Source organism: Aotus nancymaae, unplaced genomic scaffold, assembly GCF_030222135.1.
Source record: "Aotus nancymaae isolate 86718 unplaced genomic scaffold, 86718_ANA_hifiasm-v0.15.2.pri h1tg000007l, whole genome shotgun sequence".
Lineage (NCBI taxonomy): Eukaryota > Metazoa > Chordata > Mammalia > Primates > Aotidae > Aotus > Aotus nancymaae.
Genome location: NW_026988418.1, coordinates 3,075,027 through 3,094,805, shown reverse-complemented (window position 1 = coordinate 3,094,805; position 19,779 = coordinate 3,075,027). Strand labels below are relative to the sequence as shown.

The 19,779-nt window shown below is 53.3% G+C and overlaps 1 protein-coding gene and 1 long non-coding RNA gene across 3 annotated transcripts; one reads left to right on the top strand and one right to left on the bottom strand.

The window, feature by feature from the left end:
- Positions 1 to 1,954: 1,954 nt before the first annotated feature.
- HPCAL4 (hippocalcin like 4) lies at positions 1,955 to 14,182 on the top strand. 2 transcript variants are annotated; one of them, XM_012439162.2, is made up of 4 exons: positions 1,955 to 2,005; positions 8,376 to 8,545; positions 9,043 to 9,258; positions 10,098 to 14,182. In XM_012439162.2, the coding sequence occupies exons 2-4, from the start codon at positions 8,384 to 8,386 to the stop codon at positions 10,293 to 10,295; spliced, it is 576 nt and encodes a 191-aa protein (XP_012294585.1). In that variant the 5' UTR covers positions 1,955 to 2,005; positions 8,376 to 8,383; the 3' UTR covers positions 10,296 to 14,182. The 2 variants fall into 2 exon arrangements, with proteins under 2 accessions (XP_012294585.1, XP_012294586.1); XM_012439163.3 differs by lacking the exon at positions 1,955 to 2,005 and adding an exon at positions 7,757 to 8,166.
- Positions 14,183 to 18,079: 3,897 nt separating this feature from the next.
- On the bottom strand, positions 18,080 to 19,667 carry LOC105707952 (uncharacterized). Its single transcript, XR_001105213.2, has 2 exons — positions 19,613 to 19,667; positions 18,080 to 19,360 (listed from the first exon to the last, which is right to left on the bottom strand). It is a non-coding gene; the product is annotated as an uncharacterized LOC105707952 (long non-coding RNA).
- Positions 19,668 to 19,779: the final 112 nt, after the last annotated feature.

Here is a 19,779-nt window from a genome sequence, read left to right as displayed (position 1 = left end):
TACATATTAGCTATTGTTAAGGGCCTCAGGACTCTAAGTGGAGCTGTCAGATTCATGTCCACATACTTCCGTCCAAGAGACAGTCTTTCTTCACCCTCCAAGTTGAAATTTTCTCCCTGCTCCTCCGGACTTCCTGTGTCAGCTTCCACATTTAGCAGACTGGGAGGCCCAGAATTAGAAGAGTTTTGCCCATGGTCATAAATGGAATCATTGGCAAAAATGAGATGGGTTTCAGATGCCACTTCTAGTAACCCATGCTGACTCTCCCCACTTCTTCATGCCTTGGATTATGGTTACTGTGAGCAAGGGGTGTTCTCGCCCATCTTTGGGTCCCCAAGACCCAGAGCTGAGAAGGTATCAGGAAAGTGAAAGAGTTAGAGCTTCAAACACCTGTCTTTCATGAGTCATCAACCCATAGAGCCAAAGATGCGTCTCCTGCTCGAGCTGCAGGTTCCTTGGAGCCCTCAGCTCCCTGCTATGGCCACAGAGAGAAGACATAGTCCGCAGCCGCGAGAATGAGAGCAAAACCGTTTCAAGGGGCAACGGGACAGTTCCTAAAGAAAAGGGACGACCACGGGTTCCTCCTCCAGCAAGCCTGGCTCGGGCGTTTCTGGGACCAGCTCCAGAAGCCTCTCCCCCACTCGTGGCAGATCTGTCCCCATCCCCCATCGCCCCGCCCCGCCCACCTCTACCTTCGCTGTGCGGACAAAGCCCCGCCTCTCACCGCTGCTCTTTAGCGTCCGCGCTCGCGTTAGGCCAATCCCCAGCCGCCCGCCCCGACTTTTGACAGATCCTTAGAAGTCCCTCCCCCGCACGTGGCCCAACCTGGGGATATCTGCTCCCCTTTTGCCCCCAGTTTGGCCAAAAAGGGTTCCTTCCCACCGCCTCGGGTGGGGAGTCCTCAGACGCCAGTGCAGCCCAGGCGGCCCGGCCGGGCTCTGGGGAGACCCCCAAGTGAGGGGAGGAGGTGTTCCCGGGGCCCTGAAAGCTTCCAGACCCGCTCAGTGTAAACCGCCTCGGGTTTGTGTCAACATCCGAGGCCGGAGACTGGCGGCGGCTGGGGACCGGCTCTGTCTACGGGACGGGAAGACGGGAGGGTGGGGCATGGAGGATCCATGGGTAGGCAGAGGGATCCTTCTTGGGGAGAAAGCGAGAGGCCTCTTGGGGGTCCGTGAGAAAGGAGGAGGGCCCATCTGAGAAGGGACCGGAATGAAGGGCCGGAGGGGTGGCTGGAGGGGACCCACGACTAGCGCGGGGCTAGGTTGGGGACTTCGCCACCCAGTCCGCGCGCACCCAGCACCTTCCTCTCTGCCCCACGGCGTGAGGGAAGTGGGTGCGTGGGGAGGAGGGACGCAGAGCCGTGGACAGGGTCAGAGCTGCTCACCAACCACCTCCTCCCTCTCCCTCCCAGCTCCTCTGTAGCTCCTCTCTGCCCCCCTCCAATTTCGGGTGGGATATGGGTGGGGGGGGTCTCATCTTGTGACTCATCCCCTCTTCCGCCCCCACCCATGCTGGGGCCCAGGAAAGAAAGCTTAGAGATTCGGCTGTGGTTCTCCCGTTTCCATAGCAACGGTGCGGTTGTTTTTGAGAATCCGCTTCCATCGTCGACCCTTTTCACCCCAGACTTGTAAGCCAGCGGCTGAGCCTCAGGGCAGGGGTGCAGATGGTGGTACAGCCCTTCGGCTTCCCGCCGACTCCGGGAAGGTCAGCGCGGGCAGGCGGGGTGCGCTCCTGCAGCCGGGCCTCGCTGGCCACCCGGTCCCCACCTGAAACCCCGCCTGCCTGCCACTCCGCTCCAGAGGAGCCAATAGCCGTGCAACCTTCCCGGGATGGGGCGGGGCTTATGCAAATCGTGTCGCCTTTGGGAGGCACATAGTGATACAAGAGCTGGGAGGCGGCTCCGGCGCGGACCTCGGAGAGCACAGCTGCCGGCCCGCCAGTCAGCCTCGGTCCCCACGGCCCGCGGAGGCTCGGAGCCATCCAGCGACTCGGCGAGCGGCCTCAGGTAATGCGGGTGGGACCGAGCTCTCGAGGCAACCCCACCGGGCGGAGGCCCTGGCCCCCTCCCCCTCCTCTCTCCTCTCCCATCCTCATGTCCTGCCCCGATTCATCTCCGTGACCCGTGGTTCCGCCTTAGGCGGCAGCAGCTAGAGAGCCCGCTCCTGGGCAGGGGACCCCCATCTCAATCCAGGCCCATGGGTGCAGAGAAGGGGGCAGAGCCACCTCCTTATCCCCAGCTCAGGTGAGAACAACCATTGCCCTGGCCCCCAACATACACGCACGCACACACACATACACAGATGCACACACACATCTGGGGGTGTGGTGGCACTGGTGCTAGCTAGAGGCGCTGGTCACCCTCCCTCCTGTTTGGATATGGGTTGTCTGTCCAGCCCCATGGCAAGCTCCCACCTCCACAGATAGCCCCCAGCCACCTTTCATCAGAGAGCCTCTCAAAGACAGCCTCCCCCTCTGCAGAGCGCTCCGTCCTCCTTGTGCCCTGACACTGTCCCCACTTCCCACTCCTCAAGCTGACATAGCCCACAGCATACCTGAGGGAGAAACGATCCATCCCCTTTCCCCAGTTTTCCTCCTGACATACAGCCTCAGCAGCCCTCCCCAATGGCCCCCAGTGCTAGGCAGAGACCCCATATTTGGAATCTCTCACCCTGGCAGGAGGATGAACCAAGGACACCACCCCGAGTAGACCACCCATCCACACCCCGTCAGTCCAGCTGCTGCCAAGGCCCCAACCTCCACACCTCCTCCCTCCCTGCTCACAGCCAGGCACCAAGTCCTCTCATTCTGCCTGTCAAATGTCTTTCTAATTTGTATGACTATTTTGCTCCCTCTCTCCCATCTTCCTGCTGCTCCATGGGAACCCTGCCAAAGTGCCATGTGGGCTGTAGTGTTCCTGGCCCTAAAGTGGACTGCACCTGAAGGGCTGATGAGCTGGGTTCAAATCTTGCACAACCAAAGTTTGACTTTGCCCAAGTCACTCCTCTCTGATCCTTCATGAAATGAGGAGGGGTATAGGAGAGAGGATAGACTGGGTGAGATGAACTTGAACAGTCTTCCAGCACTAAGACACTCTGGTTCTATGGCTGATTATGGAAAAACAGGACCCTGAACCAAGAGGACATTAAAGAGAGGAGGCTTGGGTGGAGGCAGTGTGCTTTAGAACTCACTGAAGGCACATTCCTTCTTACCTAGGCCTAGGTACAGGCTACCTCCTCCCACACACTCTCTAGGCCCCTTCTATTGAATGGAGCTCCTCCTAGACCACCAGCCCATCCCTACATGGACAGCTCCAAATTGAAGGTAGCCAGCAGGACTTACTCTGTTTGTCATCCCCTGCCTCTCATTAAGGAGAGGGAAAAGACCTGATTGCTGCTGCTATTGCTGCTGCTTGGGAAAGAGCAAAGGGAGGAGAGGAAAGAGAGAATATCTCCTGACCAGGGAGCTGTTGTCACTATGGCAACCGCCTCAGCACCGGCTCCTCTGAAGCTGGGTGAGGGTGTGGGATTATTGCTTCCTTCAGTCCCTCCCATTCAAAGCCACAGCCACCTCTCCATTCAAAGCCCACAGTGCTGAGCCCTCTTGAAGAAACCTCTGGGCACACTAGGGCAGTGATTTTGTGTATGGGGCAGTCCCAGCTCCTTCACAGCTGGAGGACATCCCTCAAGAGGTAAGCAGAGGAGCCTGCCCATGTTTAGCAGGGCCACAGCTCCAGTAGAACATGTCCCCAGCTGGGTTCTGGCCTTTGCTTTGCTGCTGATGGGCTATAGTCGACCTTGAGTGAACCCCTCCCTCCCTTCCCTAGGTCTGGGTTCTATTGTCTCTGAAGTGGGTGTGATAGCAGGAGAAAGCAGATAAACAAAACGGCCTGACATAGATCCAGGGAGGAAGAAGGGGGTTCTGCTCCTCTTACGTAATCCACCAAGAGACATTCATTGAACATCACTGTATCCTAGGCATTGCCACTACGTCTCCGCAGGGCAGTTCTGTGCAGGCACAGAAGGAAGAGTGGGAACCGGTGTAGGGGAGCTACAAGAGAGAAAAACCCTGCTCTTATGGGTTCCAGACCCAGCGAGGACTAAGCACTCACTGGGAGAAGTGGACGTATAGGGAAAAGTACTTTTATTTTCCCCATGGGAAAAAGAAACTTGTCTCATGCTTCAACCTCCTCAAAAGTGGACTGGGGCATATTGGAGGGATTAACTCCTTGCCATTGAGCAAAAGGGTCTGGAGAATTTTTTTCTGACCCAGGCAGGGGTTTAATGCAAAGGCCTATCTCAAATCAGACTGCCCAGGAATTCTGCAGCACAGAGGGCTCTGAAGTCTACATGCTTATGTGGACCGACTATGGCCAAAGCACTGAGCCCAGGCTGCTGACTCTCCACTATCCAGACTAGAAAAGGCTGATCATAAGGAAGCAGGCCTCAGCCAGGCCCTGCAGACTGATTATAGCCCAGGAGAGAAGCAATGATGTTAGGGAAGAGGAAAATAGCTTAGCAGATAGGTGAGGCATGTCTGGCTGTAAGAAGCCTGGCTTGAGAGGAGAGTGCAGTGGTGAGGTGAACAATAAGAGCTGAGGCTAGATAGGTAGGCACCTCAAGACCAGATTCTAGAGGATTCTGGAGTTTCAGGGGCCCTATGGCATGGCCACTTCTAACCTATATTGTAACTCTGGTGGGGAAAAGCCATTTCCTCCTAACAGAGGAATCAAAAGAAAGGCACTTCCTGCGAGGCAGGGAAGCCCCATGGGCATGAGCATAGCTTGATTTCAGTCCCCTCCGCTGCGTCCCTGGCTACGGACATAATGAAGGTAGCAACAGCACTTCAAAATAAGAGACAACAGGACTTGATGGCAAGTTAGACCTAGGGCAAAGGGAAGGGAAGAAAAGGAAGGTAACTAAGATTGTGTTCCCCACATCCCGGGAATGAGAGAGAGAAGGAAGGGGCAGCAGAGACACTGACCATCTCGGATTGGGAGCGAGTCTGGCTGTAGATTTGCTGGCTCAGAGGTGCTGTGGGCACCCCTAGGAGTGGCTACTTCCTTTGGTGTCAGAGATTGTGACCCTACCCCAAATGGTTCCACTGGGGTGAAAAGGGAGATCAGAACTCTGATTTTCCCAGAGGGCAGATGTAGGTAGAGAAGGTCTATGCTGAAAAAGAGTCGCTGTGATTTGGAGAAGGTGGTCCAGGCAGGTGGCACAGTCAGCCTGAGTGCTCATCTGGGCCCTCCCACTGACCTGCTGTGTAACCCTGAGCCAGTTTTCTCCTGTCTCTCTGTTTCCGTTCCTACTGAAATAAGGGGATGATCTTTTTTTTTTTTTTTTTTTTTTAGATGGAGTCTTGCTCTGTTGCCAGGCTGGAGTGCAGTGGCATGAACTTGGCTCACTGCAACCTCTGCCTCCCAGTTTCAAGCGATTCTCCTGCCTCAGCCTCCTGAGTAGCTGGGACTACAGGCGCGCACCACCATGCCCAGCTAAATTTGTGTACTTTTAGTAGAGACAGGGTTTCACCGTGTTAGCCAGGATGGTCTCGATTTTCTTGACCTCATGATCCGCCTGCCTCGGCCTCCCAAAGTGCTGGGATTACAGGTGTGAGCCACTGCACCTGGCTTTATAAGGGGATGATCTTAAAAGACACTGCCAGTTTTGACCTTCTTTTCTTAATTTTTTATTTACTTTCTTTTTTTTGAGACAGGGTCTTGATATGTTGCCCAGGCTGGAGTGCAGTGGCTCGATCATGACTCACTGCAACCTCAACCTCCTGGGCTCAAGTGGCCCTCCCACCTCAGCCTCTGAGTTGCTGGGACTACAGGCACAAGCCACCATGTCTGGCTAATTTTTAAATTTTATGTAGAAACAGGGTCTCATTGTCTTGCCCGGACTCAGTTTAGACCTTCTGATGATCTAGCAGTAGAGAGAATGAGGAGAAATAAAGGAAGAAGCATAGTCTGGGTCTGAGACTCAGTAAGAGCAGGGAACAAGTAGGACTGCAGGAGACAGAGAATTGTGGAGAAGGCAGCACAGAGGAGGGAGGAGAAAAGGGGCATAAGGTGAGAGCCACACAGACACTGTGACACACACAGAGAGACGTGTGCGCTCTGACAGATTTGCAGCCTCAGACATTGACATGCTCCCACACAGACCCAGCCCCTCATGCATCTCTCAGGCGCATCCTACGGAAGACAGTGGGAGAGGTTCTGCCTGCCTCCATCAGATACCTCTGCCTCTGGCCTCTCCAGCTTCCTTGACTACACCCTGAGCCTTCAGAGTCCTCTGGATTTGGGAAAGGGGTGGAGCCTTCCTCCTTTTGCCCATGGGTGCTCCAGAGGCATCCTTGCCTCTGGCCCCAGTGTAGCCACTGTCCGCACAGCCTCAGGTTCCTGAAGATGGCATGCTCCCCCTCCCTGGCTTTTCCTGAAGGCATACGGTTCCTCATCCTCTGGGAGTGGGGAAGCATGTTGCTACCTGCACTGTTCCTTGGTCTTCCTTATGGCCCAGTGGAGGAATCTGAGGTTCAGAGATGACCTGTAACTAGCCTGAGGTCAGCCCAGCAAAAGGGAGTGGGAAGGAATGGACCAGCCTCAGATTTGCTGTTTAGTATTTTCCCAGCAGTAAGCATTAGAAGCCCACTGGCAGAGAATGGGCTATGGGAGTGGAATTCCTTCTGCCAGACCAAGGACTTTCTTTTCCAGAGTATCTCGAGGACAGGCTACCCTGGGGTGGGAGCCTGATGCTCCTGACTCTAGGCAGGTCAGAGGCAACTCCCAGGCCATGTCCTGGGAAACTCAGACTCTGCAGGGACATTCCTCCCAGGGAGGTCAGACAGGAGTGCCCACCCTGCCTTCAAGGTCTGGCCAGGCTTCCTGGGGAGGGCCTGTACCTCTTCAAATATGTTTCCTGGCACAGGCCTCTTAGGGGCTTACATTCCCACTAGGGAGTAACTCTTGATCCTTCTCAAACCTGCTTCTCAGCAACAACACTTCTATCCACTGAGCCTCAAATCTGAGTCTCTGCCTCAACTCCTCTTACTCCCACATCCAATCAATTGCAAAGTCCTGCCAGTGCCCTTCTTAACGTCTCAGCCCATCCATGTCTGTCCACGAGCCTTACCCTGGAGGCATTGTCTCTCACCTGAACTGTGTAGCAGGCCCCTCCCTGCTCTACCTGCCTGCCCCCACCCCAGGTCATCTTGCATGCTGTGGCCAAAGGAAAAAATTCTTTTTTTTCTTTTTTGAGACAGGGCCCTTATTTTTCGCCTAGGCTGTAGCGCAGTGGTGCCATGTCAGCTCACTGCAACCCCTGCCTACCAGGCTCAAGTGATCCTTCCACCTTAGCCTCCCATGTAGCTGGGACTACAGGCATGCACCATCACACTCAGCAAATTTTTTAATTTTTTGTAGAGACTAGGTCTCACTGTATTGCCCAGGCTGGTCTCAAACTCCTGACCTCAAGCTGTCCTCTCGTCTAGGCCTCCCAAAGTACTGGGATTACAGGCATGAAATATGGTGCCTGGCCTGGAAAAATTATAAAACACACACCTTCTCTTGGGTCCAGTTCCTCATTCAAGACTGGATATATTGTAAGCATTCTGTAAATGTTGTGGAATGAATGCAATCTTCCCAGCCCTTGCTTTAAAAAATCCCAGGAGCGTCTGTTCCCTGCAGGTGATGTCCAGATTTCTTGGCATGGATTGGAGGCCCTTTGTAACCAACCATCTGCCTCTTTGACCCAGTTACAAGTTATTGAAGATTGGCTCATGTCTGCTTTGTCTCCATCACTGGCACAGGGCTTAGCCCACAGTCAGCCTCAATAAATGCTCAGCGAATGAATGGGTTAATGAGAAGCCAAATGTCAGTAGAGGATTTCTATTTGTCCAGAGGAAAGAGGGGGAGAGAAGCTCCCTGCTGGGGTGGCCCAAGAAAGCCTTGAGGAAAAAATTGGGAGACAGTGCCAGGGGAACACACAAGGAACCTGCCTCGAGTCCCTTCTCAGGAGAGAAGACTGCCAAGGAGGGTGGGGGCTGACTACAGAAAGCCCTAAATAGCAAGGAGAGGAGTCAAGGCCTTAGTTTGTGGACATGGGAGCCATGGAGGTGTGAGCAGGAGGGGAGAGGATGAAGACTGTGGAGTGCTGCAAGGTCAGTGAGGAGGTGAGCTGAGGCCTGGAAGGCAGGAGACCCCGGGGGCCAGGAGAGGAAACCTGCCTGAGTGCAGGTGTTGTGAGGGAGGCCCCATTATGGGGAGTGTCACGAGGGAAGGAACCTGCAGCCTCACCTTGTGTGTGGCAGGGGAGGGGGCAGCTGTGGCTGAGGCGAGGCCTTGCCCTGGACCCAGTTGGAGGGAGCCCTCTGTCCCGCAGGCCCTGCCATGGGGAAGACCAACAGCAAGCTGGCCCCTGAGGTGCTGGAGGACCTGGTTCAGAACACTGAGTTCAGCGAGCAGGAGCTGAAGCAGTGGTACAAGGGCTTCCTAAAGGACTGTCCCAGTGGCATCCTCAACCTGGAGGAGTTTCAGCAGCTCTACATCAAGGTGGGCGGCCTCCGCCTGGGGTCGGGGAGCCAGGCACCTGAGGTGGGGAAGGCTAGGCCCCGGGGTGGGGAGAGGCGGGGCATCCTGGGGTGGGAGGGGGGTGAGGTATCCAGGGTGGGGGATGAGGTGACCTACCCGGCTTGGGAGGAGGTGGGAGGTGGGGAAAGGCACCTGCGGTGGGAAGGGGGAGAGGCACCGGGGTGGGAGGAGGTGAGGCACCTGGGGTGGGAGGAGGTGAGGCACCCGTGGTGGGAGGAGGTGAGGCACCCGTGGTGGGAGGAGGTGAGGCACCCGGGGTGGGAGGAGGTGAGGGCACCCTGAGGTGGGAGGAGGTGAGGGCTCCCGGGGTAGGGGGTAGGCGAAGCACCCGGGGTAGGAGAAGGTGAGGCACCCGGGGTGGGGGTGGGCAAGGCACCTGGGATGCGGGGGAGGTTCCCTGGGGTGGGGGGGCCGGAGGAGGCTGTCGCTGCGCCCTAACTCGCCACACCCCCCCTCAGTTCTTCCCCTACGGCGACGCCTCCAAGTTCGCGCAGCACGCTTTCCGCACCTTCGACAAGAACGGCGACGGCACCATCGACTTCCGGGAGTTCATCTGCGCCTTGTCGGTCACCTCCCGCGGCAGCTTCGAGCAGAAGCTCAACTGGGCCTTTGAGATGTACGACCTGGACGGCGACGGGCGCATCACGCGCCTGGAGATGCTGGAGATCATCGAGGTGCGGGGCCGCACGGGAGCCGCTGTCCCCGAGGCCGGCGCTTCGCTTCGCCTCCCGGGCCCTGCCTGCGCGCTGCTCTCGGGCCTCGGGGCCTCCCCGCTGCTCCCCAGCCTCCGATCCCGCCTCCTACCATTCGGGGCTCAATGCTTGCAGTCTAGGGAGTCTGACCTCGTGGCTGATGTTTTCAGCTAATCTGTCGGCAGGCGGGGATTGAGCGCCTGCCAGTTCCTGCTTTCATGGGGCATTCCTTCTAGTGAGGAATTTTTTAAAAAATGATTGAATGAAGACATGCGGCGTCAGGCCGTAGGTGCTATGAGGAAGATACACTAAGCAAAGCGTGGGGAGAGAGCTGGTGGAGAAGTGATTTTATATAAGGTGGAAAGTTAGCAGCAGCTTGAACGGGGTGAGGCCGTTACTGCTAGATGCCTGAGGGAGAGCGTTCCATGCTGAGGGGCAATTAAGGCAGGTCGACCTTTCTTTGAAGAGTTCAAGGAGAGTGGGAGAGTCCTGAGAGGGGAGAGTGATAGGAGGTGGTCAGAGGGGGAGCCAGGAACCCCATCAGTCAGCTCTCCTGGTTAGGAAACTTTCATGGAGGTGGGCTTTTGGCATGTTTCATCCACATAAACATTGTTTAGTTTAAATGAAAAATGAGTTCCTCATCAAATATCCAGTCTTAATGACTGCATATACCTTCCATTATCCTCACCACCCCGCAGTATTCTCCCTGCCGGATCCCCTTCCTTCACCCCCTGCTTTTCGGGGCCCCTTGTGGGTGTTCGCACTTCCCTCCTTCTCCAGGCCCTTTGTGGGTGTTCACACCTCTCTCCTTCCCTCGCCAGGCGATCTACAAGATGGTGGGCACCGTGATCATGATGCGCATGAACCAGGACGGGCTCACACCCCAGCAGCGTGTGGACAAGATCTTCAAGAAGATGGACCAGGATAAGGACGACCAGATTACGTTGGAGGAGTTCAAGGAGGCAGCCAAGAGTGACCCATCCATTGTGTTGCTGCTGCAGTGTGACATGCAGAAGTAGAGGCTGGTGAGGGGCAGGGTCCCTGGCCAGAAGGGGCATGGCTGTCTCCCGACCTGCTGATCTCCCTGGCTGGCCTCCCAGGGGGAGGAACACTCCAGCCAGCCCCACTCTCTGGCCCACCCAATCCTCTCCCCAAGCCCTTCCTCCCCTCCATCAAGATCCTTGAGGGACCACCTCACCCTGCAAAAGAGACAAGTCCTCCAGTATCCTGTCTTCTAGCCCCACCTCCCACTTGGCACAGAACCAACAACCATTGGGCATAGGGGAGTTGGCTTTTGCTCCAGGAGGTGAGGTTAAGGAGTTGGGGGGCTAGGGTTCTGGTTCAGAATTCTCTTGATCCTAGGATTATGCTTTATAGGATGTGGTCCCACAGGTCTGTCACAGGGCCAAATTGGGTCTGTCCATTCCTGAGGCTCCAGATCCCATAAAGGTGGTCTCTTCCCTGTCCCTTCTACTCTACCTGGCCCTTCCAGCCCCAGCCTTTGGAGTTTTCATTCAGTCCTTTCTTCAGCTAATGATTATTGAGCACCTGTTCAATGCTAGGCACCTCTAGGTGCTAAGGATGGTCATTTACAGGACACATCCTGTGCCCTCCGGAAGCTCATAGGGTTGTGAGGCAAACTTCCAGCGGTCAGGGTCTCAGCTGAGCAGAAGGTGCTGGAAGGCTTGTTAATCTGGGAGAAGCTATTTCATCTTCCAGCTCAGCTCCACACAAAGCTGCAGAAGGATAAAATGAAAAGTATTTGGAAGTTGAGGAGCCATGTGAGTGAAACTTTTAAGAAAAATGAAATTTATGTAATACTTATTTTTTTAGTACCCTTTAAAGAAGCTAAAGTCATTTATTATTTTACAAGGTTAAAATATACTCTATATTACTTGGTTTCTTATAAAATGTTAAATGAATATAGAAAATACTAATTTTCAAGGGAAAAAACTGAGAAAAAAGGGAGAAAATATCATGACATTTACCAGATAACACCTTTTCAGGCTAAGTCCTGAGCTGCCACTCTCAGCAGTTTTTGCTGGTTCAGCTCGTCCTCTTTATTACCTTTTTCAATTCAGCAAGCAACTTTCTATGACATACTTACTCGGGTTGGGTGCTGACTTCAGAGACAGAAAAAAACAAGGTTTGCAAACAGTGAGACAAGTGTATATTCTTTATCTTGATAGTTCGTTTCTGGATTTGGTTTGGTTTCAGAACTGGACGTGTTCCTTCACTGCCACAGAATCAGAAGGAGCTAGAAGAAAAGGCTCACCTGGCCAGTTTAGGCACTGGGACCAAATTTATGGACCAAATGCCTAAAAACGTGCCGGGCATGCTCCTTTCAAAAGGCTTTTTCTAACCCCAAATCTTAGATCCCCCAGGTAGTTCATCATCTTCCAAGTGTGCTGGCTCTGCTTTCCAATGCCTGCTTTCCAATTTTGGATCCATGAGCTATGCAGATGCATGCTTTGACTGCCAGAAAAATTAATCTTGCTTCTTCATCAGGTCTTTCACTTGACTTTCTCCTGTACTTGTGATCAGAAATTAGCTTTGACGTGCAGTGACAGTTGATTTCCTCTTGAACTGCCGATGAAAACAGTCTAGTACACAGGTGCTGTCAGCCCAGGGTGGGAGTAGGAAATGATTGCTGAGCCCAGGGCGGGGGAATTGCATCTGCAGGAAGGAGAGGCAGCATGCTTCTCACTCCTGAGTACTCACCTGTCCTTCTCTGCAGGTGAAAACTCTGGGAGATGCTGACCAATAGAGCTTGGCCCCAAGCTCTACTGGGTCCTTGGAGGTAGCAAGTCACTGGGTTGCCACCCTTTTTCTATCCTCTTGTTCATGGCCAGCCATGTGGTGAGGCTGGGGAGTTCACATCCTCAGGCAGGAACTAGCAGTTGTTTATCCAGCAATGCCTCAAGGTTGTTGCATTGCTCCCAGGAACTGGCCATTAGATGTGTCTTGTGTGGTCAGTCAGTACCACAGACACATAGATGTTCACCAACCTGGCTCAGCTGGGACCCAAATCTTCTGGTGAAAAGCTTTTCACTAAGCAGTGTTCCTTCCCTGCAAACATCAAATCTAGCCTAACTCCCAGTCACAGAGAATTTCATGGCTTTCAAAGGCTTCCCATCTGCCCCACCTCATTCTATACTCACAGACCATGGAGGTGGGGATTTTCATTTCTTTTCTCTAGACTTGGAAGCTGAGATTCAGAGAGGAAGAGTTCCTTGCGCAAGATCACATAGTCAGGAGGTGATACAGGCTGGAACCCAAGGCTCTAAGATGATTTCTTCTTTTCAGAGTCTCCTCCCTGTCCATTTCTGTCACTGAGCTGTGCACATGTTGACAGCAGGCCAAGCTACATGGGTTTTCATCCTCTATAGGCTTCCTGTTAAGAAATTTCTGCAGTTATGGTCTTCCCCCAAAAATAGAAGCTTGGTTGAAGTCCCCACATTTTCAAGCACCCTGTGTTCTGCTTCTGGCAGCTGTGCTAACAGCTCAGTGCTGCCCTGGGAGCCCTCTGACTTGGAACTCTCAAAGGATCCTACATTGTCTTTACCACCATCATCTTCCCTAAGAGAATTGTTTTTGTTTTTTCCAAGCTGGTGGGCAAGTCCCACCCATGAAGGCATATTTGATTACTCCAGGCTTCTGGACACACATACCCATGGGTGGTTTTTGCTGGTCAGGCCTAATATTCTCAGACAGCCCAGCAGTGTGAACACACAATGCCAGGCTGGGAACTGGGACCACCATCTTGCTGATGGGAGGAACCAGAGGTGGGCCAGGCCTTGCTCCCACATACTCCTGGGTGTCCCAGGGACTGTGTGCTCAGGAGCACTGTGGTAGAGCACCGGCCCCGCCTTGAGAAGAGATGCAGATCTCCCGTCCCTGCACCAGCTGAGAGAGACTTGCCACAAAGCACAAGGCTAGCAGAGAGATTTATGTATGACTTTCACAGACACAAAAATAGACAATCAAAACACTGATATATCCAAACTCTCCTTTGAAATTCCAATCTTCTTGCAATTACTCTGTCAATTGCAAGGTCTCAAAATCTGCCTTCTCATATACTCTGCCCTCATTCATCCTTTTGGGCTAATTGATGAGCACCTTATTCCTTATCTTTAAAAATTATCAGCAAGGGCTACTTCAGATGGCCACTCTAGTCCTTTCAGTTGTAGTCAGGATTATTTAACTTACGTTTACATCAAAAGTTAAGAACAAGTTAGCTCATAAATAAAGGCACTAAATCCTTTTCTGACAATGACAGAGTTCCTAGAGGTAGAAATTTGCCTTGCTGCAGAGAGAGAAGGAATGGGGTGGGATGGGGGAAAGAAAAGAAAGAGAGAGAATAAGAGAAGACACTGGGGCCTCCAGGCAGGGTAGTAAGCTGACTGTAAATATTTTTTACACAAAAATTTATTAAAGCAACAAATATTTCCTCAAGATCCACCCTGGGTGAGGCTTTGAGCTGACTAGAGATCATTGTGGGGTCAGGAATTTCTTACATGTTCTATTCATCATTCTTGAAAAAAGAAATAATTCAAACCTAGCGATTAAAAAGTCTCAGAAAAATATGGGATTTTCTTTCTGAAATTTTCAGGGTTTTCTTTTTACCTTTGCCAGAGTGTGGGGGCAGGACTGGGCCTCCCAGGGCGTATAGTCCTTCCTGCTTGGTGGAGGCTGGTCAGGCCCAGGGCTTTCAGGCAGCAGGAGAGAGGAGGCTTGGGGAACAGGGGGTCTGGGTGGCAGGGAAGGGGTCCAGCTCCAGTGTAGCCCCCATGCCTTCCAGATGTGCTGCTCTGGCTGTGCCCTCGGTGGCTGCCCTCACTGCTCAACACTATGCTGTGTGGTGTGTTTCTTTCCCCACTGATGGTGAATAAAAGGTGCGACTGTGCTGAGGGCTCCTGCTCTTCTCTAAGCTGGGACTGAATTGGGGTAGGGAGGAAGAGAGAGGAGAGGCCTGGGAGCTCACTCAGTGAGGGACCAAGGTCCTTGTTCTAGCAAGGACTCTGGGAACATGGCATGAGACTCACTCGAGCTAGTTCAAATAAATGGGGGAGCAGATTATAAGAGACTCTAAAGATGGAAAATCAAGAATGGCTGAACCTCAAGAGAACTAGACCTGGCAACTGGGCCTATCCCTTACCGTCTCTGGGCCCTGCAGCCTCTCATCCCCTGGCCAATATTTGCATCCGTGCCCCTTTCCTGGGCTTCTCTTCACACTTCTTTGGTTTGGTTGCACATAGTGGCTGAATCTCCAACTTGGTATCGAGACTCACCAGTGACTGACAACTCCCCTCTGTGCCTCTCAGTTCCAGTTCACAAGTAAAAGGATCTGATTGGTTTGGCTTAGCTTTGGGCGGGATCCCTTAGGTCAGGTGTTCTCCAACGGTCCAACCATCTGTGGCCAGACTGGACACTGATATGTGAGCAATTCCCTCAGAAGGAAGCTAATGGTGGCAGACATTGGGACTTAGTTTCCCCCTCTGTCTAGTGAAAGGCCTCATAAGAGCCCAAATGAGAGGATAGTGGCCAGAGGGAAGAAAGGCCAAGAGCCAGGGTTTATAGTTCGTCCACATGGTGCCCTTTGTATGACTTAGGAAAAAGCACCCCTCCGAGCGGAAGCAGCACCGTTAAGTAGGCAGCTGGGCAGTGGATGGCGCTTTTGGGCTAATGAGGAAAATATGACCCTTCTTCCGGGTGAATACAGCCCTGTCATATTAGGGTGCACAGTGCTGCATTTCAGCTTCTGCCTCTCCTGCTGGTCACGGGTCATTGAATAGTGCATAACCTGTTCCACCATTCACAGGAGCCCAGCCAGAGCCCTGAGATCTCCCCCTGCAAAATATGGTCAAGGGTTCTGGTGGGAGTTGGTGGTGAAGCGTAAAGCATAAGAGACTCCTTAGGAAATGGGGGCCATTCAGGATGGCTCAGTGCAGGATGCAGGACGGAAAAGTAAGAGGAAGAAAAACGCTTTTGAGGATGAATGTCCCCCGACAGCCGCAGAAGCACTGTTCCCTACAGAAAGTTGGGGGCAGTGGGGGCTGGAGCTGCCTGCCTCCTCCCGAAAGGCTCAATTGCTTCTTCAAGGGTTCCCTCAAGGACACTTGGAGGTGGTCAGCTCCCTTGGCAGGAAGCAATTAGGAGAGAGGAAGGAGGCTGACCTGGCCTCGGGGCAACCATAAACCTAAGGAGGTGACTCAGAAGCCTGAGAACCTGGGGCTGCTATTCCCGGCTGAGGCCACACTGAGGAATGGGAAGTTCTGCCCCGTCTACCTCGGGCACACAGCTCCTGGGTTGCCTCCTCCCACAAACTACCCACTCAGGCTCCCACAATCTCTATCCCAGCCAAGTTAGTCCACCTCCTACTTTCAGCCTTGCCCTCTGCCCCATCTAGCTGCCACTAAGAAGCCACAGTGATCTTCCTAAAGCACAAATCTGACCATGTCAGCTCTTCTAAGGCTCCCCTCACCCTTCTGTGTGACTTTCTCCTTAAATGTCCCTCCAGGTCCTGCATGATCTGGCGCCAGCCAACCTCAAAAGGCTTTTCTTCCTCTGGCTTTCCTGTCCTGAACCCTGCAATAAGCCATCCTGAATGGCCCCATTTTCTAAAGGATCTCTTATGCTTTTGTGCTGTGCATAAGCCATTGCTCCTCCCTGGGCTACCCATTCCCATCTCAATTATCTCCCCCTCTATGAAGCCCTCCCAACCCTCAGATAATTGGCCCTTCACTGTACACAGTCCTTCACAGTCAACAGACACTTTCCATGTGATCTGCTGTCGGCTCGAGCACACATTTAAGTCTCCTTTTTTTTTTTCAAAGACAAGAAAAGAAAGGCCCAGAGAATGGTCAAACTGCCACTTGAACTCATGTCTCCTAACATCAAGGCCACTGCTTATTGTGCCTCCTCAGCCACAGGAGTGAATCCAAGTCAGAATGTGAAAAGAGAGTTAAAAAAAACATGAGCTCTGAGCCTCAGAGGAGGAAGCGTCTTGCCTGATTGGGGAGAGGTGGGGAACAGGTAAAGAGCAAAGGGCAGCCCTGGCTTCATGGAGGAGGTGGCATCTGCCCGAGGTCTTACTAAACATTAGCCAACAGGGCCAGGCATGCTGGAGCAGGGCTGTCCAAGGGAGCAGCCAGGTGTGGGGATCCTGGAGTCATGCCCTAAGGGGTCTGTTCCCAGCTTATTCGTCTGAAGAAGTGCTGGACCTGGAGGCAAAGTGCTGGCTGAAGTCCAAAAACCCTGAGCCTGGGAAGCCCTGCACCCCGCCAGCTATTAGCGAGTGACAGGCAAGCCAGAGAGGATGGCCAGAAGCCTGGAAGGGTGGCAAGGGTGGTAAGAACAGTTGAGGATCAAGTTATCTAATCCTTCCAAAGAAGGATCTGGGGAAAGTTTTGTTTTTTTTTTTTTTGAGATGGAGTCTCACTCTGTTGCCCAGGCTGGAGTGTAGTGGCATCATCTCGGATCACTGCAACCTCCGCCTCCTGTGTTCAAGTGATTCCCCTGCCTCAGCCTCCTGAGTAGCTGGGATTACAGGCACGCACCACCACACCCGGCTATTTTTTGTATTTTTAATAGAGATAGGGTCTCACCATGTTGGTCAAGCTAGTCTTGAACTCCTGACCTCGTGATCTGCCAGCCTCAGCCTCCCAAAGTGCTCGGATTACAGGCATAAGCCACTGCACCCAGCCTGGGAAAAGTTCTTAAAGAGACTGAACCAGGAATCTGGGCAGGATTCTTTGATGGTAAGGAACAGGGTCTACTCATGGCAGGTTGAGTAATGGGGAATGGATTAGCTGGGACTTTTGGTTGCAAGCGAACAAAATCCAACTCACACAAGCTTAAGCAAAAAGGGAGGTATATTGGCTCATGTAATTGGGAAGTTCGGGCATGGCTGGGTCCAGAGACTCAGTTGCATCCTCTCTCCCTCCCCGCTTCTGCTTCTCTCTCTGTGGCACCATTGTCCTTCCAGATGTGCTTCTTCCATGTTCTTTCACCAGCCAGGTGGGTTCCCAGCTCACATTGCCCCAGATTAACAACCTCAGAGAAAAAGAGCCAAATCTCCCGGCATCCCTAAATAAGAGTGAAGAGTGTCTTAGCTGCGGTTGATGCTCTGCAATTGGTCAGATCTCAGTCACATCCCTACTTCTTGACCAGAGAACCAGAGAGGCCGGGCTTTTTATTAGAAAGAGAGGCTTGGAAAGTGGTTAATCAAGCAAAACCACCAGCCACCAACTTTCCTTTTGGGGGCATTTGTTGAAACAATGTGGAGAATCTCATGAAAGTATAGAGATGGGCACCATAGCCAGTCCTTAGCTAGAACTTAAGAAGCTGTCAGGACCAGAGGCGGCTCCCTCTCAGGGCAGCATGGTTTCTCTCATGTGCTGCTCTCTGCACATCCTTTCCCATCTTGATCTGCTCCTCAGTCATTCTGCTCACAGAGAGTTTCCACCTGCTCTGAGCTTTACATTGCATATAACTGCAGTCTACTGAGGTTCACCCAGGTCTCTTGGGAGCCAATTGTATTTCATAGCATCCTCAGCCTCTATTCCAATGGTTGACTGCCCAGCCCGTTTCCCAATTCCAAATTCCTAAGAAAGAGAAAACTGATTGGCCCAGGTCATCTTTTCAAGCCAATCACACAGGTTAAAGGCTGCTGGACAGCATGGGGGTGGCTCACCTTTGTGTCAAGTGCTCACCACCATCCAAGTAACCACTCTATACACTCTTCCTAAGTGACCTCATCCTTTCCCTCCATAAGGCACCTGAGAATAATTGACCCCATTCCTAGAGTTTCAATTATTTATTGCAGTGTACGAAGCTGCCCCAAAACATAGTGCCTGAAATAACAATTTATTATTTTTGATGATTCTGTGAGTTGTCTGGGCCCAGCTGGAAGGTTTTACTGCTTCATGTCATGTTGGCTGGTGTCACCCACAGAGCTGAACTCCACTGGGAGCTGGGCTAGGGCTGGAACAGCCAGGATGGCCTCATGCACATGTCTGCCAATTGTACCTATAGTCACCTGGGCTGCCACTGGCTTCTTACCCTCCAGGTCCTCTCTGTCTCACCATGTGGTCTTTCCAGCAGGATACTCCAGACTTCTTTACATAGTAGCCAGCTCCCAAGACGGCAAAAATGGAATCTGCAAGGCCTCTTAAGACTTAAGCTTGGAAACCACACAGCACCATTTCTACTCCGTTCAGTTGGTCAAAGCAAGTCACAAGGCCAGCTCAGAGTAGACTCCATCTCTGGACAGGAGGAGTGTCGAAGTCACATTGCCAAAAGACAGGCAGGATGGAAGAGGTTTTTGGGCCATCTCTGGAGACAATCTACTAAGCCTGGAAGTAAGTCTAAACATGTTTGCCCCTAATCCTAACACTTTATTATGATTTCCTCCTTCCTCCCACTCCAGGTTGGGTTGGTTCCTCCCAGGACCTGGTGGAGGCTGGGGAGAATCACTCCATTCTGTAGCCCCCTCACCTCCCCAGTCAGAGGCCTTCCTAGCTAATCTAGTGTTTCTCCTGCTTCTCCCACCCACCCATGCACACCTCTGAGAGAGGCTACTTGTCTGCTTCTTGGCCTGTGCCTTGGAATGGGTGACATTCGTATCTGCACCGTGGGACTAGTACAGGGCTCTTCATCAAGAAGGACGGACGCCGTGGAATTCCAGGATGATAGTTCCAAGGCTCCTCTTCTGCCCTCCCTCTATCCAGCCCCTTCATGGCCTGTAACTAATCACTCCAAACTGGGCAGGTGGGGGCCTGGGAATGTGCGCCCCCTGCTGACCACCAAGGGGGCCAGCAAGAATTAGGGTTCAGAGTCCCTGGGAGTCTCTGGCCTGTGACCCCCACCCAGGCCAAGGGGAGCCTGGTCTCGACATGGACTTCAAGGACCCCCTCCTAGGTGGTGCGGAGGAGCTGTCCGGCTGGGCCTTCCACTGCGCTCTCCACTGCGCTCTCGCTGGGAGCAGGCTTCTGCTGGTGGCCGGAGCTCACCTCCTGCCCGTCTGCGGGATGGACTGGCTTCGGAGGGAAGGGGACATCGTCAGGATCCTGGGTCCAGGCTCCTAAAGGAAAGATGAGCGGCTAGCTTTTGAAAGGGGAGGCGGCTAGCTTTTCGTTTTCTCCTTTGACGGGGAGAAAATTGTCAGGCCTCTCCTGTCTCCGCGCCTTTCAGAGCCTGCGAAGAACATCATTTTCGCAATCCCAAATCCGCTGCAGCCCACAAACCCAGAGAGCCAGAGAGGTGCCCCACTCACTACCCAACCGGCTTCGGGCATGGGTCGGTCGGGGAAGGAGAGCCCAGCTATCCCTCATACCGTACAGTAGCAGCAGCGGCGGCAGCGACACACCGGCGACCAAGAGGGCGAGTGTGACCCCCCCCCCCCCGCCGGCGGGCGGGGAGAGCCCAGCTCACACGCACAGCCTCCCCGCCGCTGCCCGCCCCCTTCCCTCGCCGGGACTCGCCTCCCTCCTGCAGCCCAGC